The 18059-nt window shown below is 40.9% G+C and overlaps 1 protein-coding gene across 5 annotated transcripts in view; it reads right to left on the bottom strand.

Moving 5' to 3' along the window:
- The window catches only part of FBXW4 (F-box and WD repeat domain containing 4), an 85186-nt gene extending 70488 nt beyond the window's left edge, over window positions 1-14698 (bottom strand). For 2 of the 5 annotated variants that reach the window (XM_076009823.1, XM_076009824.1), the window contains exon 1: window positions 13879-14698. In XM_076009823.1, coding sequence (XP_075865938.1) covers window positions 13879-14687 — 809 coding nt within the window. In that variant the 5' untranslated portion in view covers window positions 14688-14698. Of the gene's footprint in view, window positions 1-3549; window positions 5636-6652; window positions 13849-13878 lie in introns of those variants that run through there. The other 3 variants (XM_076009826.1, XM_076009827.1, XM_076009825.1) reach the window with 3 other exon arrangements.
- Between the last annotated feature and the right edge of the window lie 3361 nt (window positions 14699-18059).

Below are 18059 nucleotides of genomic sequence, written 5' to 3'. Positions count from 1 at the left end.
TAAAGCAGGAGGATTGCTTGAGCCCAGTAATTTGAGGTTGCAGTGAGCTACGATGATGCCACTGCACTCTAGCTGGTAGCAATAGAGACCTCATCTCACAACAAACAAACAAAACACTGGGGGAAACCTCCCACAATAATAGGTTATAGACATGCACATTTAACTGGCACAGTCTTTCAGAAAGGAATTCCCTCTGTTAAGATAAAAGTCATTAAGTGTGGAGTACTATTTAGCTCTAAGAAACAATGGTGAAACAGCACCTCTTTGTATTTTCCTGGATAGAGCTGGAACCCATTCTAAGTGAAGTATCTCAAGAATGGAAAAACAAGCACCACGTATACTCACCAGCAAATTGGTATTAACAGATCAACACCTCAGTGGACATATAGGAATAACATTTATCGGGTGTCCAGCAGGTGGGAGGGGGGAGGAGGGGATGGGTATATATAAACACAATGAGTGAGATGTGCAACCTTTGGGGGATGGTCACGCTTGAGGCTCTGACTTGAGCGGGGAGGAGGGGCATGGGCAATATATGTAACTTTAACCCTTGTACCCCCATAATACGCTAAAATTAAAAAAAATTTAAAAAAATTAAAAAGTCATTAAGTGATAGCTTCTGATCTAGCATTTCCACTTTGAGCCCTATTTCACAAAGAAATAATTCAAAAGAAAAAATATTTTTACAAAAATATTTATAGCTGCAGGTATACATTAGAGCTAAAATCTGGAAATAGTCCAAATGTTTGTCTGTGAGGGAGAATGGTATACTAATACAATGGGATATATTGCCATTAGAAATGACAAATGTGGGCCAGGTGCGGTGGCTCACACCTGTAATCCTAGCTCTTTGGAAGGCCGAGGTGGGCGGATTGCTCAAGGTCAGGAGTTCAAAACCAGCCTGAGCAAGAGCGAGACCTGGTCTCTACTATAAATAGAAAGAAATTAATTGACCAACTAATATATATATATATATATATACACAAAAAATTAGCTGGGCATGGTGGCACGTGCCTATAGTCCCAGCTACTCAGGAGGCTGAGGCAGTAGGATTGCTTGAACCCAGGAGATTGAGGTTGCTGTGAGCTATGCTGACACCACGGCACTCACTCTAGCATGGGAAACAAAGCGAAGCGAGACTCTGTCTCAAAAAAAAAAAAAAAAAAAAATGACAAATCTGAGGACAGCAAAAGATTTTGTAAAGAACTATAGCAAATAATGATAATTTTAAAACTAAGTCAGATTTATAAAGGTAGAGTTGGGAAGACACTGCATAAAATTATGTCTTCATAAATAGCAGGTCAGACAATTACACACAGATGATGCTTTACAAAGTGAGCAATTTTTAAAAATATATCACATAATTGTTGATAGTTATGCCTTTCTATTTGTGTTTAACTGAACAACAGTAATCTACAAAGTTATACAAAAACCACAGAAGGCAGACTCAGCAAACTGGAATCCATATCCCAGTCCTGCCTCTTACTAATTACATACCCCAGGTAACTAACTTTTTTAATTGTCCATTTCTTCACCTATGAAGTGAGGATAATATTTCATACAATTGTGGTGTTTTAAAGATTACATCTAAAAAAGTATAGTGTAAGTTATAAATTACTACAAAAAGGTTACTTATTTTTACATAAATATAAATATGTGTACTAGTTATTATCCATTAATGATATCATCACTAATACTAATCTAACAATCATTTATTTTTCTTCTAATTAGTTTAGTTATAACCACTAAAAAAAATTTTTTTTTTTTGAGACTGAGTCTCACTCTGTTGCCCCGGCTAGAGTGCCGTGGCATCAGCCTCACTCACAGCAACCTCAAACTCCTGGGCCCAAGTGATCCTCATGCCTCAGCCTCCCTAGTAGCTGGGACTACAGGCATGCACCACTGTGCCCGGCTAATATTTTGTATATACTTTTAGTTGTCCAATTAATTTCTTTCTATTTTTAGTAGAGACAGGGTCTTGCTCTTGCTCAGGCTGGTTTCCAACTCCTGACCTTGAGCGATCCTCCCGCCTTAGGCTCCCAGAGAGCTAGGATTACAGATGTGAGCCACCGTGCCTGGCCTAGTTATAACTACTAGAAATTGTTCCTCTAATATCAAACATTTGCTATCTTTCAGGCTGAATTATTAGGATTTGGGTATGCACATGTTAAGGCTAAAGTCTTTTACTGAATTTTTCCATTGGGTGAATGTGGTCCATGGTTTCACATTTCTAGAGAGCAACCTACACTACCAGAGGGATAAAAAACTGAAGACAGTAAAAGATTGTTAACAGGATAAACCAAAAGAACTGAACTCTAAATGAAAATATATATATACTCCCCTATAAACTCTTATGTACAAATCTCTCCCAAACATAAAAGAAGAGATCATTTTTTTGTAGTTACACCTCTCCTCTTGAGTTAGGTCTAAAATTAATTGGGTGGAAGTGAAACTAAAAATGGAATATTCTGAATCACAGCAGAAAGAAAACAAGGGGGAAAGAATCAACATATTTCCTGAATTGGGATGAGAACAACATTTCTCTCATCTCCCTGGTCACTTAACTGCCACTTGGTGACACTTTACTAAGGGTCAAAGCACTCCCCTGAGGGCTTGATCACAGCAGCAAGAAACTTTCAAAGTCAAACTTTAGAAGCTGCTACTAAACAGCAGGTGCAGGCATCCTCTCCCAAGATGAACACCATTTTCAAAATACTTGGCTGTGGTCCTTCAAACCAAATTTTAACTTTAAAAAAAACTATTCCATTTGGCTTTGACTTGAGAAAGTTTCTTTTGTTAAAAGAAACTTAACAATTTAGCATTTTCATCCCCTTGATCCAATCATCTTTTTTTTTTTTTAGACAGAATCTCACTTTTGTGGCCCTGGCTAGAGTGAGTGCCGTGGCGTCAGCCTAGCTCACAGCAACCTCAAACTCCTGGGCTCAAGCGATCCTCCTGCCTCAGCCTCTCAAGTAGCTGGGACTACAGGCATGCACCACCATGCCCGGCTAATTTTTTTTTGTATATATATTTTTAGTTGGTCAATTAATTTCTTTCTATTTTTAGTAGAGACGGGGTCTCGCTAAGGCTGATTTCGAACTCCTCACCTCGAGCAATCCGCCCACCCCGGCCTCCCAGAGTGCTAGGATTACAGGCATGAGCCACCGCGCCGGGCCAGTCCAATCATCTTTGATGGTTACAGTTTCCCTAGCTGTTGGCCAAAGCGTATCTTTACTTTTATTGGCTTCAACATCTGAAAAATCAAAAGGAATTTTTAAAAACAAGTATCCCTCCCTCTCTGTAGGGACCTGTCACTGTCCACTCAAAGGGAGTCAGTAGAACAAGACAGAAGAAAAGTGCCTGAGAGACAGGAGCAGGTGCCCCTTGGAATCTGATAATGACCCTTGCTCCCACTTTTAAAATGGTCTATGGCCAGCCATTTCCCCCACGTGGTTACTGATGTAAAGTGAGGGTGCTCCCTCAAAAAAATGATTAGCGCCCTGTCAATAAATGTCTCCATAACTGTTAATACACGGAGGAATCTCTAACCTGGTCCGTGGGCCTGGCTGAACTGCCATTTTCCCAGCCCTCATTCTCTTGCCTCAGGCTCAGTTTTCCACTTGGCCCCCTCCCTCTCAGCTTTCCGGCACTTAGTAACCATTAGAGTTTGCATTCCTGGGCGCATGACCTATTTTAAACAAAAACAACACAACATGCACCCACAGTAAGCTATCTGGCCCCTTAAAATCTTGCCAAGTGAGTCCAGAGGCACAGAAATTAATCTAGGCAGTTATCTAGAATGCCCTTTCATTTCCCCTCTTCTTGCTCACACCTCAAAACCAAAAGCAAATAAATAAACCTAGCCTGAAAAATGGCTGGGCGGAAGGAAGTGGAAGTGTAGGTATATCAGAGAGGTCTGAAATCTACATAATCTCTAAAATCAGAAAACTCCGGGAACACAGATCCATTTACCTCTCTGCCCCATCCCCAAGCCTGATTCACCTTGATACTGCCAATGCTGTCTAACTGCGTGGCTGGAATGATTTCTATAAGCATAACATCCTGCTGACCTGAAAACCCAGAGAAAAAAGGTGTTTGTCCACAAGTGTAAAACAAGGCCATGTCAAGGGACACTGGGCCAGGAAGTGAGGGACAGAGCTATGCCAAATGATGCCGGGGGCTTGGAATTTTAAATTAACACTCTATTTCTTTGATCTTCTTCCTCTTCAGAAAGCAGATTTTCCCCCATATTGCCTATTCCCACCAGTTCTTCCACTAATACTAAGAATTTGGCTTAAGTGTACAAGTATTTAAGCAGCCCAAGATAAGAAACATCTAACTATTCATTTATACATGGATTAGACTGAATCCTTCAATAGCCTCAGCAGCAGAGTTCTATAACTAAGGTTCAAAAAAATATCAATGAAAAATCATTATAACATGTCAAATTGCTTACCCTTCTGGCCAGGGAATAAACATTCAGGATGAAGTGAGATTGTAGAAAATATGCTAGCATGAGGACAGGACCATGCACAAGGAGCGCATGGAACTGCCCAAGCTGACCCACGCCTCCCTTGAAAGGCCCCTGATTATCAACCCACTTTACACATTCAACTTCACCTTCCATGCTCCACACTGTGCACATTATGCAACTGGAGAGAGCCAAGCCCATCTCTTCTACTTTCACTCATATACCCATACCTTCACCTTTGCTGCCAACACCAGCCTACCTTTGTCCCTGACTAATGCTTGCTCCCCTCTTCTGGGACTAGTCAGATTCACCTATTCTTTAAGATCCAGGTAATGCCTCTACTTCCTTGACTCCTCCAAACATTCCTCTCCATGTCATCTGAACTCTTAGACTGAACCTACCATAAACCTAGGCATTGCAAAACCTAGCTTTTCACAGCCATACATCTTGTTTGTCCAATAGAGTCATAAATTCCAAAGGATCAAGTCTTAAACCTCTTAGTGCTTCTAAAAGTGGCTCTCAACCAGCATTCTGCAGACAAGTGGTATAGCAGAATAAGTGCCCCATCAAATTTTAATAATTTATAGAATTTATTATTGTCTAACTAATGATCCATACTTTTATAAGGATTTCTGACACTAAGTCACAGTATGGCCCATGATATAACTTACTACAAATAAGAGGAAGATTACATGTTAAGAGGAACATGTATAAACTTTACCTCAAAGGATATAAGTGAACAAGGTCAGGGCAGTAAACAGTTCTATTCAAATAATAACACACCAGAGAGCGAACAAGTAAATAGTGTAAGTAACCATAGACAGGTTTTCCAATTTTCTGAAACTTATTTTTCTTAAAAAAGGACATCCTGCCTTTAATCTTTTAATGTACTATCAAAAATTCTAACAGCATACAAAAGTATGTCTTTGACACAAAAAGAGAGAATTGTGGTCCTAGCATGATAGGTATTTTGATAGACATTGCTTAGAAACCACTAAGCAACAGTTCTGAATGGTATGCTTCTCCCTTTGGCAAGGCATGTGTCAAGGCCCTTCCTAAAAATGTATAACATACCACTTCTTTAAGAATTCAACCAAAGTCTCCAAATTCTGATGCTAGAGAGGGTCATGAAAGGAATCTGAGCAGATAAAGTATCTTTTTTTTTTTTTTTTTTTTTTGCCCCAGGTAAAGTACAGTAACATTATCACAGTAACATTATCACAGCAACCTCAAACTCCTGGGCTCAAGCAATCCTCCTGCCTCAGCTTTCTGAGTAGCTGGGACTACAGGCGCATGCCACTATGCCCAGCTACAGATAAAGTATCTTAATATGGTACCCACATCAGTGCTGTCCAAAGCAGCTTCAGAAGCACTGAACATAATCCTTGTCCTTTACATGCATGAGCTTAGGATTCTGAGTTTGCCATGTTCACATCGTTTTCCTCCTGCCATTGGTCATGTTCTGTATTTGCAGAGCACTTAACAGTATGTGTGTTCCAGAAGACATTAAGTGATATTAAGCAGGGAAAAAAAGAATTTTATGATCAAAACATTTTGGACAATGCTAGCTAAAACAAAATTAAACAGGTCCCTCTACCATAGAACTTCTAAGTGCCCTTAATTTACCAATGGACATTGCAATCCCCAAAAGAGGGGATGTGGTGCACTGCATTTCCCATACTCATCTGATTACATAATTAGTTTTTCAAGAATCCCACAATACCACTTTCAGAAAGGCTGATCTAGCACTTTCCAAAAATAAACAACATCAAGAAAGATTCCACCATTTTTTTGTGAATAGGACTTCCTCTAAGTGAGTCATGAATTAGGCACCAGCAGACAAAGAGGTGAACTTTGTTTTCATACCTTTAAAATGATTTTTCCCTGGACTCCCCAACTGAAATGTGAGAAATAATTACACTGCTATGCTTCCTAGGGTTGTTTTTTATTGTTTTTAATCTTGAAACTGTGTTCCATATTAATCACCAAAACCAGTTCTCAACCCAAGTGGCCAGACTTCAAAATCCCTGGTGCCCTCCCAGCCTGGATGAAGGGATGGAGAGAATATGAACCAGACATCACCCAGAAAGTTTTTACATCTCCAGTTTCTAGGCCAGTATGATAAAGTCAAACTGTATCCAAGGTAAGGGACGAGTGAGAAGTTCTCCTTTAGCAACTCACTTTTGAAGGGAGTCCTCTCTTAAGCACACACACCACCCATATCTGAATCTTGATTCACCCTTTCAATATGGACTTTCTGAAGGAAAATTCAAAGAAACATGGGAGGTCAAAGCAGGAACTACAGGGAAGAAAGAAAAAGAAATACTCAATGACTATTTCCCTTTCTCTAAAGAGAAGGAACTCATTACACAGTTAGTGAGCAGGGGAAATATCATTCCTTTCAGTGAAACAGCTTTCCAGGAAAAGCATCTCAACATATTTACTATAAAACAATTTAATTTCCCTGTCCCATCACCTACCACCCCATCCTCATCCCTCCCAAAAAAAACCCCACAGATTATGGATTTCCTCTCATTCTTGGCAGAGTTACCAGAAGAAATATAATACCCCCTTTGGACTGCTCCCAACAGCTGCTAGAACAAGAGGGGGGAGCAGGGGGTATCCCTACAAAGCTGCCTCTAAAAATGACCATTCCCCCTTCCAAGCCAGTAAGCATAATACTTTTCTCTACTTTCTTAAAGCAAAGGGAGACCACAAAGACAAGTCCCCTAGTCCAAAATACTTGCCTGCAGCCCATCTGTTCCCCTCAATTTGACTCTAAGCTGAAGCTCTGTACACTCTAGTTCTTCCCTAACACATAATGCTTAAAACAACCCTCCACTGCTTCACAGGACTAGTATTTCTTATTTGTTTGTTCATTTAATCCACCAGTCTCCAAGTTAGGCCTCTTATCAAACTCCTATTCAATGTTATTTCCTGTCTCTTCCCACCTGTCCCAATACCACATACCTCATACACACATAAATCCCCTTCCAGATCAAGATACCTGAAAAACAAAAATCTAGGAACAAATTCAACAATGGCTACCTTGTACCCCAGCCCTTTATCCCTTGCCCAATATCATCATTCTCTAAATGCTCTTCAATTCTGTCCAGAAAAGCCCCAATGCCAGGCAACAAAGAGTCATCCAGTTAGACTTTGGTCTCTCAGCTGAGACCACCAACAAAGAAGTTCACGAATGTCAACGAGGGACAAAGGCAACATCTCTCTTTGCTAAGGAGAAACTGGACAGAACCTCCAGCATCATTCCCCAAAGGTGACAGCCGGGGTTGAATGAAGACCGTGAAAACTGTACAAGAGCTAGGAGAGAAAATATAATGTAAGGAATGATTTGGAATCAGGGGCAGGGAAGGCGGAGGAATGAACTGGCTGACCCCAAATGTCTTTTCCATCTCTAACTCCTATGATTCTTTGACCTCCAATTTTGTGCTGTGGACCAGGAATGGAAAGTCAACAGACATGGTGATGTTTTGAAAGAGGATGGCAGTCTGCTCTTGTCATTTAGTGGCCTTCACATGTATTTTTTAAGGTGTCTCCAAGCCCTGTCTTCATTTCACAGTTGTCACCTTTCTCAGCAATTTGAGCTGATGTCAAATACCAAAAAAAGAAGGAGAAGAAGAAAGAATGTGTTGGCAATTAATTGTGGGCTAAAGAGGGGCAGGCAAGGGGCCCATTGGGTGGCCCAGACTTCCAGGGAGGGCAATGTGAACAGGTTGGATAAAATGAAGAACTGACTCATAGTTGAGACAAGGCAGCCAAACCTCTAACAAGAGGTAAATGAGACTTTCTCCAGATAGTCTTATAGTCAGATATAGCTCAAGTAGTAATGATTTAGGATTCATAAACAGATTCTTAATTAGCACAATCATCTTGTTTCTTTTGATTACAATTGGAGTTCTACCTGAATCCATTCAAATCTGAGCAAAACTGCTGAATAGAAAGGATATTCAAGAGTAAACCAAACCTTTGGATTCTCAGCCTCATCTGATGGTTGACACACCTGGCCTAAGCTTAGCAAAAATCAGTTTCTATAAATCAAGGGAGGAAGAGGGCACACCAATTTTCAATGAAAATTCAAACCAGATTTTCTCCCCCTTTTTTCAAACATTTGATCTCATCTTAATTCTCAAAATTTACTGAAGCCTGGCTTCAAGAAGAATCTACCTGAATTTCTCCCTGTTTTATGGTTGTGGGTCAGTACCAGAAACTAATCCAATGTGAAAGTCAACCCAAAACTAAGGTTGTCACACAAAGGTAATTTTTTTCTTTGTTAAACACTCAAATATAATTGTTTTTAAAAATCTGTATGTTTTCTCAGTGACCTTACTGTCAGCTGGATTTTAGCAGCTTAAGCCCAATCTTTATCCATGGTCAAGGTTCTAGACACAAATAATTGAAAAAATATATATTATTGAAATATTTTCAGAGATCTCATTCCAGTATGAATTCATACTACAGACTGCTCATCTGCGGATCATGAAAACTTTGGGTTTCTCCATGTTTCTGCCTTGATGGCTAGAAAATTCATCCCCTACTATTCAAGTTTTACAAGACTGCAAAGGATATAAGCAGCTTCTATAATTCTCATGGTCTTAGAAGAGAATGAATGCCTCTTACATTCTTCCAGTTTGCATTTGGAGGTAGTGACTGTGCTAGACCATTTCCTGCTTCCACAAGTGTGTTGTTTTATTTATTATGAGCCTGTAAACTAAATTATACTTTTATTAACTCACAAAAACCATTAAAAATAAGGCCTTCCCAAAACAGCTAAAGACATTAAATACATCCATCTATAAAACTTTTTAAGGAACTGGAAAATAAGTAAGTGACTCTCCTCCCTAAGTAAGGCAGAAAGGTAAAGGAGAAAGCCTAAGCTGCTTGGAGTTGCTGTCTTCTGAAAATCATTTTAGGCCTTAAATGTAAGCAGTCCACAATGCCTTCTCCATTCAAAGTTAGGAAAGGAAACTTTATGCTTTCTGGGCCAAAAAAAAAAATGCTCTTAAGCGCAATCATTTTAAAACAAACAAACACACTCTGCTTATCTGTGTCTATCTCACTACTCTGGACGTTAATCATCACTGAAATAGATACCCTAGTCCCCCAGCCTCAAAGAGCTCCAAGGCTACAGGACCCGCCAGAGGAATGAATGTACATGCCAGGGCAAACACCTCAGGAGTCTCACGCCCTAAACACCTATTGTTAATTCTAGGCAAATCTATCACAGGCATATATTCAAGAGAGCACCCAGGTACTACTCAAAGGATATTTAAAATAAAATTCCTGTTTGAAAATATGTAGCATTTAATTTGGGAGGAAGGAGAGCAAGTAAGCTTTAACATAAGACTGGCAAAATTTTTTTTTTAAAAATAGGTTTACATGCAGAGGTACTTTTTTCTTTCCATTCCTTGCTCTTAATTTTCAGTACCAGAATTTGCAGACAGAACCTCTGTTCCTCCCTCATCATACTGTCTTCTTGCATGAAGCTTACATTATAAACTGACAGCTGAATTTCACTGTTTTGTTCTTGTAAACTGAACTAGGCTAGTTTTCCTCCCTACTCTTTAGGGAAAATTTAAAAGATTGACATATGAAACATTTCCTTGACTTTTATTGTTATAATCAAGATATTACCATTCCATCAGGCTTCATAAAACCTTCAAACAAAACTTATTTTAAATCAGATGACTGACTCAAACTGTTAATATTTTTGTGTTCCCTTTAAAAAAAACTGCTCAGGATACCTACTAGTGTTCACTGTTTGGGAAAGAGGCCTAAAGGGAAGCAAATTATTTGTTTGTGGTTTTAAAGTGGCCAAAATGCCTTCAAGCACAAGTATAAGACCATTAGCAAATCACAAGGAACCAAAGCAGTTCATCTTACTCAACAAAGCTATGATCAGTTAGGTACAGGCAAACTGAAGGGGCTTGCCCTAGGCCGGAAGGTCAGTAAACCTTAACAGTTTGTGTTTCTGAGAAGAGGCTCTTCAGCAGGGAGAGCGGGCCCTAAGCCCACAGGTTCTGCTGTCATGTTTCCAAAAACATTCAGGACAGGTGAGAGAAACTAAGAGGAGAGGGGGAGAGGGAGAGAGGTTTTTTCTCCCCCCTCTGTCTTTAGGCAGCACCTCTGAGTCAAGCCATCCTCACTTTTTTTTTTTGGTATATACAGACTGGCTAGAGAAGCCACACAATTAAAAAGTTCCATTTTACGATTTATTGAGTGGTTATCATGTGCTGAACAATGTGCTAGCTAGCACTCTACATTTGAGCCTCATTTTACTAGGCAATGTTATTCCCATTCTTTATAGATAATAAAACTCAGGGCCAGTGAGGTTATGTGGCTTCTGATAAAATCAAGTTTTGTGTAGTCCTTAAAACAACTGACCCTGCTTATCCAGTCTGCAGTTAATTAACCCAAACGAAGAACAATAACCCTGCTACCCTCCAAGCAGCCATACTCTTGCTGTACTTTGGGCCCAGGCTCCCTGATGCCTTAACAGGACTGGGGTGCATGACTTCTCCCTCCAGGGATGACAACCACCTCTCTTAGTGGTTTATTAAGTCTCTGCAGCTGTCCAGAAACAGACCACACTGGTAAAAAACACTCTCTCCACCTGCTGTAACACCCATAACTTCTCTTCTCAACCCAGAAAACCTGAGCAGTGATCCTGCTCTTTATCAAGTGCTACGGTAAAACAACTTCCCTAGAAGGCAGGAGACACTTCACCCAGACACACCCAGACACAGGCGAGAAATCAAAACACACGTGTCTAATAAATAATAAAGTCATAATTTCATTTGGCAGTCTCAAAGCATTTTACACTACAAACTCATTTCATTTTGTTGTTGTTACTGCTACATAACTCATTCCCACTAGCTCTCTTTTAGAGCATTTAAAAAGGAAACAAGAAACATCAATTCTTTCATTCATTCATTCAATCTCTATGGGAAGAAAAAGAAGCCAAACTTTGCCTTGGCTGGCTTGGATTCCAGTCATTTTAGCCAATTTCTCTTACAGGTCAACAGGTAATATTCTTTGAAAGATTATTCTTGTAAGAAAGAAAAAAAATACTATTTTTGCAGGTGACAAGACCGTAAGCCCAAAGTCCCAAGGAATCATTATCATCAACAAAATCATACTAGAATTAATAAAGAGTTAAGCAAAATGATCAAGTTCAAAATTTACAAAAGATTATAGCAATCATATACACCAGTAATACCCAGCCAGCAAACATACTGAGAGATGGCACTTGCAATAAAAATGAAATGCTTAACATAGCTAGAAATACCTAGGAGTAAGTGCAACAACAGATATGTGAGAACTTTATAATGAAAACCAAAAAAGTCCTCGAAGAGGCACAGAATGTTTTTTGGTGGGGAGCTGAGAAATGTAGACATGATACACACACATAAATCCAATAGGGTTAATCTTACCCTGAGAGAAACTAGACTCTATCCAAAAGCAACAATATTTAAAATAGTATGGAAATGGAGAAATATATCAATAGAACAAAATGGAGAGTTCAAATATAGATCTAATATATGTATATGTATATATGCAAACTTAATATATGGCAAAGTAAGCTTCCCAAAACAAGGGGAAAGAAGAATTATTTAACAAAGTTGTAGTGATAACTAGGTAGCAGTTGAGGGGGAAAAATGATAAGTTGAATTCACCTCTTGCACCAAAACAAAAGTGATATTGATTAAAGTGTTAACTATTAAAAAACCAAATTATAAGAAAACAAGTGGGAAACAGAAGGGATTTATCAGGTCTGTGGAAGAATTACAAATTTCTCAGCACTGGGGGAAAAAAAATCACAAAATATTGGCAGATTCTAATAGATTAAAGTATAAAACTTCTATAGGATAAAAACAGTAAAGCAAAAAGAACTAAGAAAAATGTCATTAAAGATGACAAACTAAGGTCTAACATCTATGACCCACATGATTCCAAATTTATAAGAAAAACATCAATACCCTGATAACAGATGGGCAAAGAGTAGGAACAGACAATTTCACAGGTGAAACAAACACATGGGAAAATATTTATCATGGCCCATGGTAAAAAAAAAAGATGCAAAATAACACAACTTTGAAGTATCATTATATGCCCACTAAACAAATACTTTTTTAATTCTCACATAAAATTTGTTCAATCATCCTTTGCTGGTGCCACTATTACTTGGTAAAACACCTTTGCAAACCATAACCATTGATCCAGTAGTCATTTTGGGATTTTATCCTAAAGAACTAATTCAAGAAATATGTACAGTATGGTATGTGACTTATATCTCAATAAAGCTCTTACCCAAAAATGCATTAAATTATTCATATAATTGTTATCTATAATAGCAAAAAGCTGAACATAACATGAAAGTTTAATATTAGAGGGTTGTTTTTAATCACATTATGGTACAGCCCACAAATATTTATTGTGCATCTATTCTGTTAAGATCAGTAGGACAGCAACTATGAAGGGGGAAAAATGTGCACCTGAAAGTTTTTAAAAATGAAAATAGTCGTCTAGGCGTGTATTATGGCTTTTTGTTTCAAAAAACTTTAATGTTGTTACACTGTATTAGAACTATCTTTAAAAAACAATTGGGTGGAGTGGGGTGCAATCTGCAAGCTTTTACTCCCCCAGTTCCATACATTTTTTCCCCCTATTCAACAACTTAAGTGGTTCAGGAAAGATTTTCATTCACAGGTCTCAAACCCTACCCAAAACAGGCCAGATTGCAATACCATGCCTTGTACACAGCCTTGACCTAATCCAGCCTCCTGCCTCAAGCAGGCACCGTTTTTGTATCGTTCTGCCTATATAGAGTGATAAACTATATCTGACACTGGTACTAAGGGCCTTCATTTAGGGTCTGAGCCCTTTTCTCCACATTCGATTTTATCTGAGCCCTGAAACTTGACAACCTTTAGAAGAGGATGGGGAGGATACATGTCCACAAAAACATTCTGAGAGAACACTTAGCGGACCTGGGTCCTACACCTGGACTGGAGGAGTCGTCCAAAGCATGAAGGAACCACAGACAGCCTGGCTCCTCAGCGCGGCTAAGGAACGGGCACTCAAACGTCTGCAAAGACACAATTAAAAGCTGAAGGGAGTGCTTAAGATGGCTAATTGTGAGGAGCCGCCCACGGGGGAGGGTGCTGACTGAGGGATGCTCTTAGAAGGCTTCCTTAGATGGAGGCCTTGGAGAGCAGAGGCAATGGGATCCCGAAGGTGCTCGGGAAGCGCTCTCGGCGGAGGCCAGGTGTAGGCCTCGGAATTAGTAGTGCGACACGACCCCGGGCCGACCAGGCCGCGGCGCCCCGCCCTTTCCCAGGACGCAGGCCGGCCCGAGGCGGGGATCGGGCGGGCAAGCGGGCGCTTACAGGTCGGTGCCGAGCCGCGTGAAGCCGGAGTTGAGCGAGGCCCGGGCTATCCGGCGCCAGAGCAGGTCGCAGCTGGTGAAGCGCCGCAGCCAGCGGCACACCTGGGCCAGGCGGCCAAGGGCCCGCATGTCCAGGTAGGAGCAGATGAGCAGCAGCAGCTCCTCCGGCAGGCGCCAGAGCGCAGGCCCAGCGGCCGGGCGAGCGGCCGGCTCCCGAGCCGCGGACTCCTCCTCAGCCGCCGCCGCCGCCATGGCCGCCCCTGTCCCCGCGATGCCGCCCCGAGCCTGACTCCCTCGTCCCTGTGATCTCCCGGGCCTAGCGTCTTCCCGCCGCCCAGTCCTAACCCTCCATCCCTCCTTCTTCCCATCATCTCTTTCTTGTGCCTCTTTCCCGCCCCCTGCACTCCCCTCATCTCCCTTTACGACGCCTGTCGCCCCTTCCTCCACGCTTCCGCCCTCTCCTTCCTTCCCCGGCCCTGTCTTCGCTCGTGCCTCAGCCCCCTGCCCCGCTGCCTCTTTCGCCTTCTGCGGCCCCGGCTTCCCTTCCGCCCCGCTTCCTCTTCCGCTTTGCCCTGCGCCGGCTTTTCCCTTCCCTTTCCCCTTCCTTCGCTTCCCCCTCGCGACCCTCACTTCCTGCAGTTTCCTTGTCTCCCCGCCCTCGCCCTCGCCCTCGCCGGGCCCGCCGTTCCCGGGGGTCCCTGAGCGGCCCTGACTGCCCATAAGTGGCCGCGGGGCCGGCCCGACGCGGGGCCGGGGCCGGGGCCGAGCCCGAGCCACCGCCGCCGCCGCCCCGGGAGGAGGCGACACCATGCCGGACCGGGTCACATGGGGCGGCACGGGCCGAGCCATGGGCCCGCCCCTCACACCTGCGGCCTTGGAGCCACCTAGGGGTGCGGGCCGGGGCCCAGGCGCTGACACCACCCTTCTATCCCCGGGATCGCTTAGTGGAAGCATACGAATTAATTCTTCAATCGTGTTGTGTGGCTGGCTAAAGGGCCCCGCCTAAGGCCACAAGGGGACCCTTTGCCTTCTGAAGGGTCTCCTTGGAGCCCCTGCCCTCAAGAAGCGCCTAGTAGTTGGGCGGTCTTCCCACTCTCAGAGCATTCTCTTTCTATTCCTCTTCCTCACGTGATGCCTCTTTTCCACGGGCCACATACCAGAGCCCCTCAAACCAGCCCTAGAAGTTGACAGTTTCTGTAGGCCTGGTTCTCACACGGTGGGAACCATGGTCCTGGCAGTGAGCTTGTATTTAGACATATTTGGGGAGGTTGCTGTCTTCTAGATCCCGAGTCCATAACTCCCAAAACAGTCATGTATCAGGAAATGGTAAAGCTAGTACTTATTATTAGTCACTACCCAAGTGCAAGTTGATTCTTCAAGGTCACCCAGGATTCTTTCCCTATACTACCACCCATTCAATTCACATGGCAGCAGTCTGAAAGGAGAGCTGCTGTAGTGTAGACCTGTGCTGTCCAACAGGGTCCCCCTAATCACATGTGGCTGTTGAGCATTTGAAATGTGGCTAGTCCAAATTGATGTATGTATGCTATTAGTGAGAAATATCAGATTTTGAAGATTTATACAAGAATGCAAAATACATCGTTAATAATTTTATATTGAGTGTATGTTGAAGTGATAATATTTTGAATATATTGTATTGGGCTTAATACTATATATTTTAATGTAACTACTAGAAAATTTTAAATTATACATGTGACTTGCATTTGTGGTTCATATTATTATCTTTTTTTAGACAGTACTGGGCTAGGCAGTAAGATTTGGAGGAGGGGAAGAAGATGCCTATCCCTGTCTGCTTATCCTGTACCCCAAATCCAGATAGGAAGTAATTGGGGGTTTCCATTTATATTTATCTACATCTTAATACCCATTTTCAGGGAGCAGGAATGAATAAGAAATCAACTCTGAAAATTATTCAACACCTAGCATAGCCAAGGAGAGATCTAGGGAAGCAATGACATTGTATTGTGGTGCTGCAGAAGCATCATGTAACAAGGTCAGAGCGGAATCTGGCTTTGCCCTAGAATTACTTTTTGATCTTAGAAAAACAGCAACAAAAACCCCACCTATCTTGGCCTTTTAGTGTTCTCAGTCTGTAGCAGAGATAATGCCTCCGCCTTACTTTTGAGGGATAAATGAGATGATCCCTGTAAAATGCTTTGAACTCCTCTAAGAAAATTCTCAGTAATAGTTACAGGTCAAATCCTGTTACAAAAAAATATACCCCCCCCCAAAAAAAATGCAACAAAGGCTTTGTGTAGAAAACAATTTCCAAACTCCAGGTAGTGGTTTATTAAAAGCAATATTTGATACAGTACAACCAAAGAATTTAGATCATTTTTTTAGAGATCATTAACAAGAAATTTACTTATTCACAGATATCATACTGTTAGGATACTATTGACATAGGAATACTACAAATTGAGGTGATGTCATCATCAATATTTATTAATCTTGCTACATTTCTATACTGGGAGCCACTCTGGGAGTAAGACAGAGATGAATATAGTGGGAATATGTTTTCTGTATTTTGTGTTCAGATTTGTGTTAGACATGTTTGTGGTATCTTAACTGTTTGACTTTTTTTTTTAACCCATTACACATAGTAAAACTGAGTTCATCTACATTGTACCTAGTTTTTAGTAGAGGACTTAAAGGCACAAAAAAATTATTTAATTAACCCAACATAAATCAAGTCAATTAAAATCCACAATCACAAAAGTACAATTCACCCTAGACCCCCCATGTTGCCTTCACTGGTGAAGAAATTAAACCATTATTTAAAAACATCAAATCACCTTTCACACCCAAACTAGAGATCAGTTGAACTTCTTAGGCTAGAATTCATGGTGTAATGATTTCCAAAAAAGCCCAAGTACTTGCTGTGCAGGAAGAAAAGCAAAGCCAAAATGGAAAATTGTCATATATTCTGATATTTGGTGGTGATATGTATTCTTAAATTCCCAGGCACTTGGAAAAAAACCAAAACTACAGCTTAGCCTCAGCTCAGAGAAGCAGCTAGAAGATTTCATCAACCCTCCCTTCCTCTGGCCTCCAACAACAATAACAAAAATCCAGTTTGGAACTACATCACAAAATTCACTTTTAAAATTCTTTTTTGGGACAGAGTGTTAAAAAAAATCAACTATGGTTGAAAATATGAGTTTGTAATGAAGGTAAATGCACATCTGGAAAACCTGAATAGCATTTTACTGTCAAAGAAAATAAATATATTAATTGTGAGAAAAGAGGAAGGTACAAGGAGTATAGTGGATTTCAGAACATCTTTAAGTAAAAGTCATCAACTTGAAGTTTATATCCAAGAATCATAAAATAATGTTGGGGGCCAGGTGCTGTGGCTCACGCCCATAATCCTAACAATCTGGGAGGCTGAGGTGGGAGGATTGTTTGAGGGCAGAAGTTCAAGACCAGCCTGAGCAAGAGCCAGATCCCATCTCTACAAAAAATAGAAAAAAATTAGCTGGGCATAATGGTGTGCACCTGTAGTTATAGCTACTTGGGAGGCTGAGGCAGGAGAATCACTTGAGCCTACGAATTGGAGGTTGCAGTGAGCTGTGATGATGCCACTGCACTCTAGCCAGAATGACAGCGAGACTCTGTCTCAAAAAATAAAAAGTTGGAGATGAAATCTACCTTTGTTTTTATAAAGGTTTCTATTTTAAAAATTTAATTTGCAGATTAATAACTAAACTGAAACATTAGACTGCTTTTAGAACATTAAAAACATGAAATTCATAATATTCAAAACTTAAGACTCAGTATGAATTTCATACTGGGTGTTTAGAAACACTAATATTAATTTGCTTTTTTTTATTATTTAGACAGAGTCTCACTTCTGTTGCCCGGGCTAGAGTTAATTTGCTTTTAAAGAGAGTTTTTAAAGTACAGATATAAAGTTATATTAGTGTGTCCATGTAAGTGACATGCATAATGGTGATTGTTGCTGTTATAAGTAGTATAAAATATATATTTAGGATTGTAAAAGGCTAGAATTTTGTGTTCTGGCCATCCTTATAAACATCAGTGACAGAATCTCAGACAGGAAACTATTCCCACATCCAGTACAATAGTGCCCATATGCCCATTGGTTAAGCCCCAAGCCCCCTTAGGAGTAGGTAGATGATTTAACAAGGAAATTATTCT

The sequence above is a fragment of the Microcebus murinus genome, chromosome 14, assembly GCF_040939455.1.
Source record: "Microcebus murinus isolate Inina chromosome 14, M.murinus_Inina_mat1.0, whole genome shotgun sequence".
NCBI classification, from domain to species: Eukaryota; Metazoa; Chordata; class Mammalia; order Primates; family Cheirogaleidae; genus Microcebus; species Microcebus murinus.
Note: the sequence above shows the minus strand (reverse complement) of the source record. Positions and strands in the feature narration are given on the sequence as shown.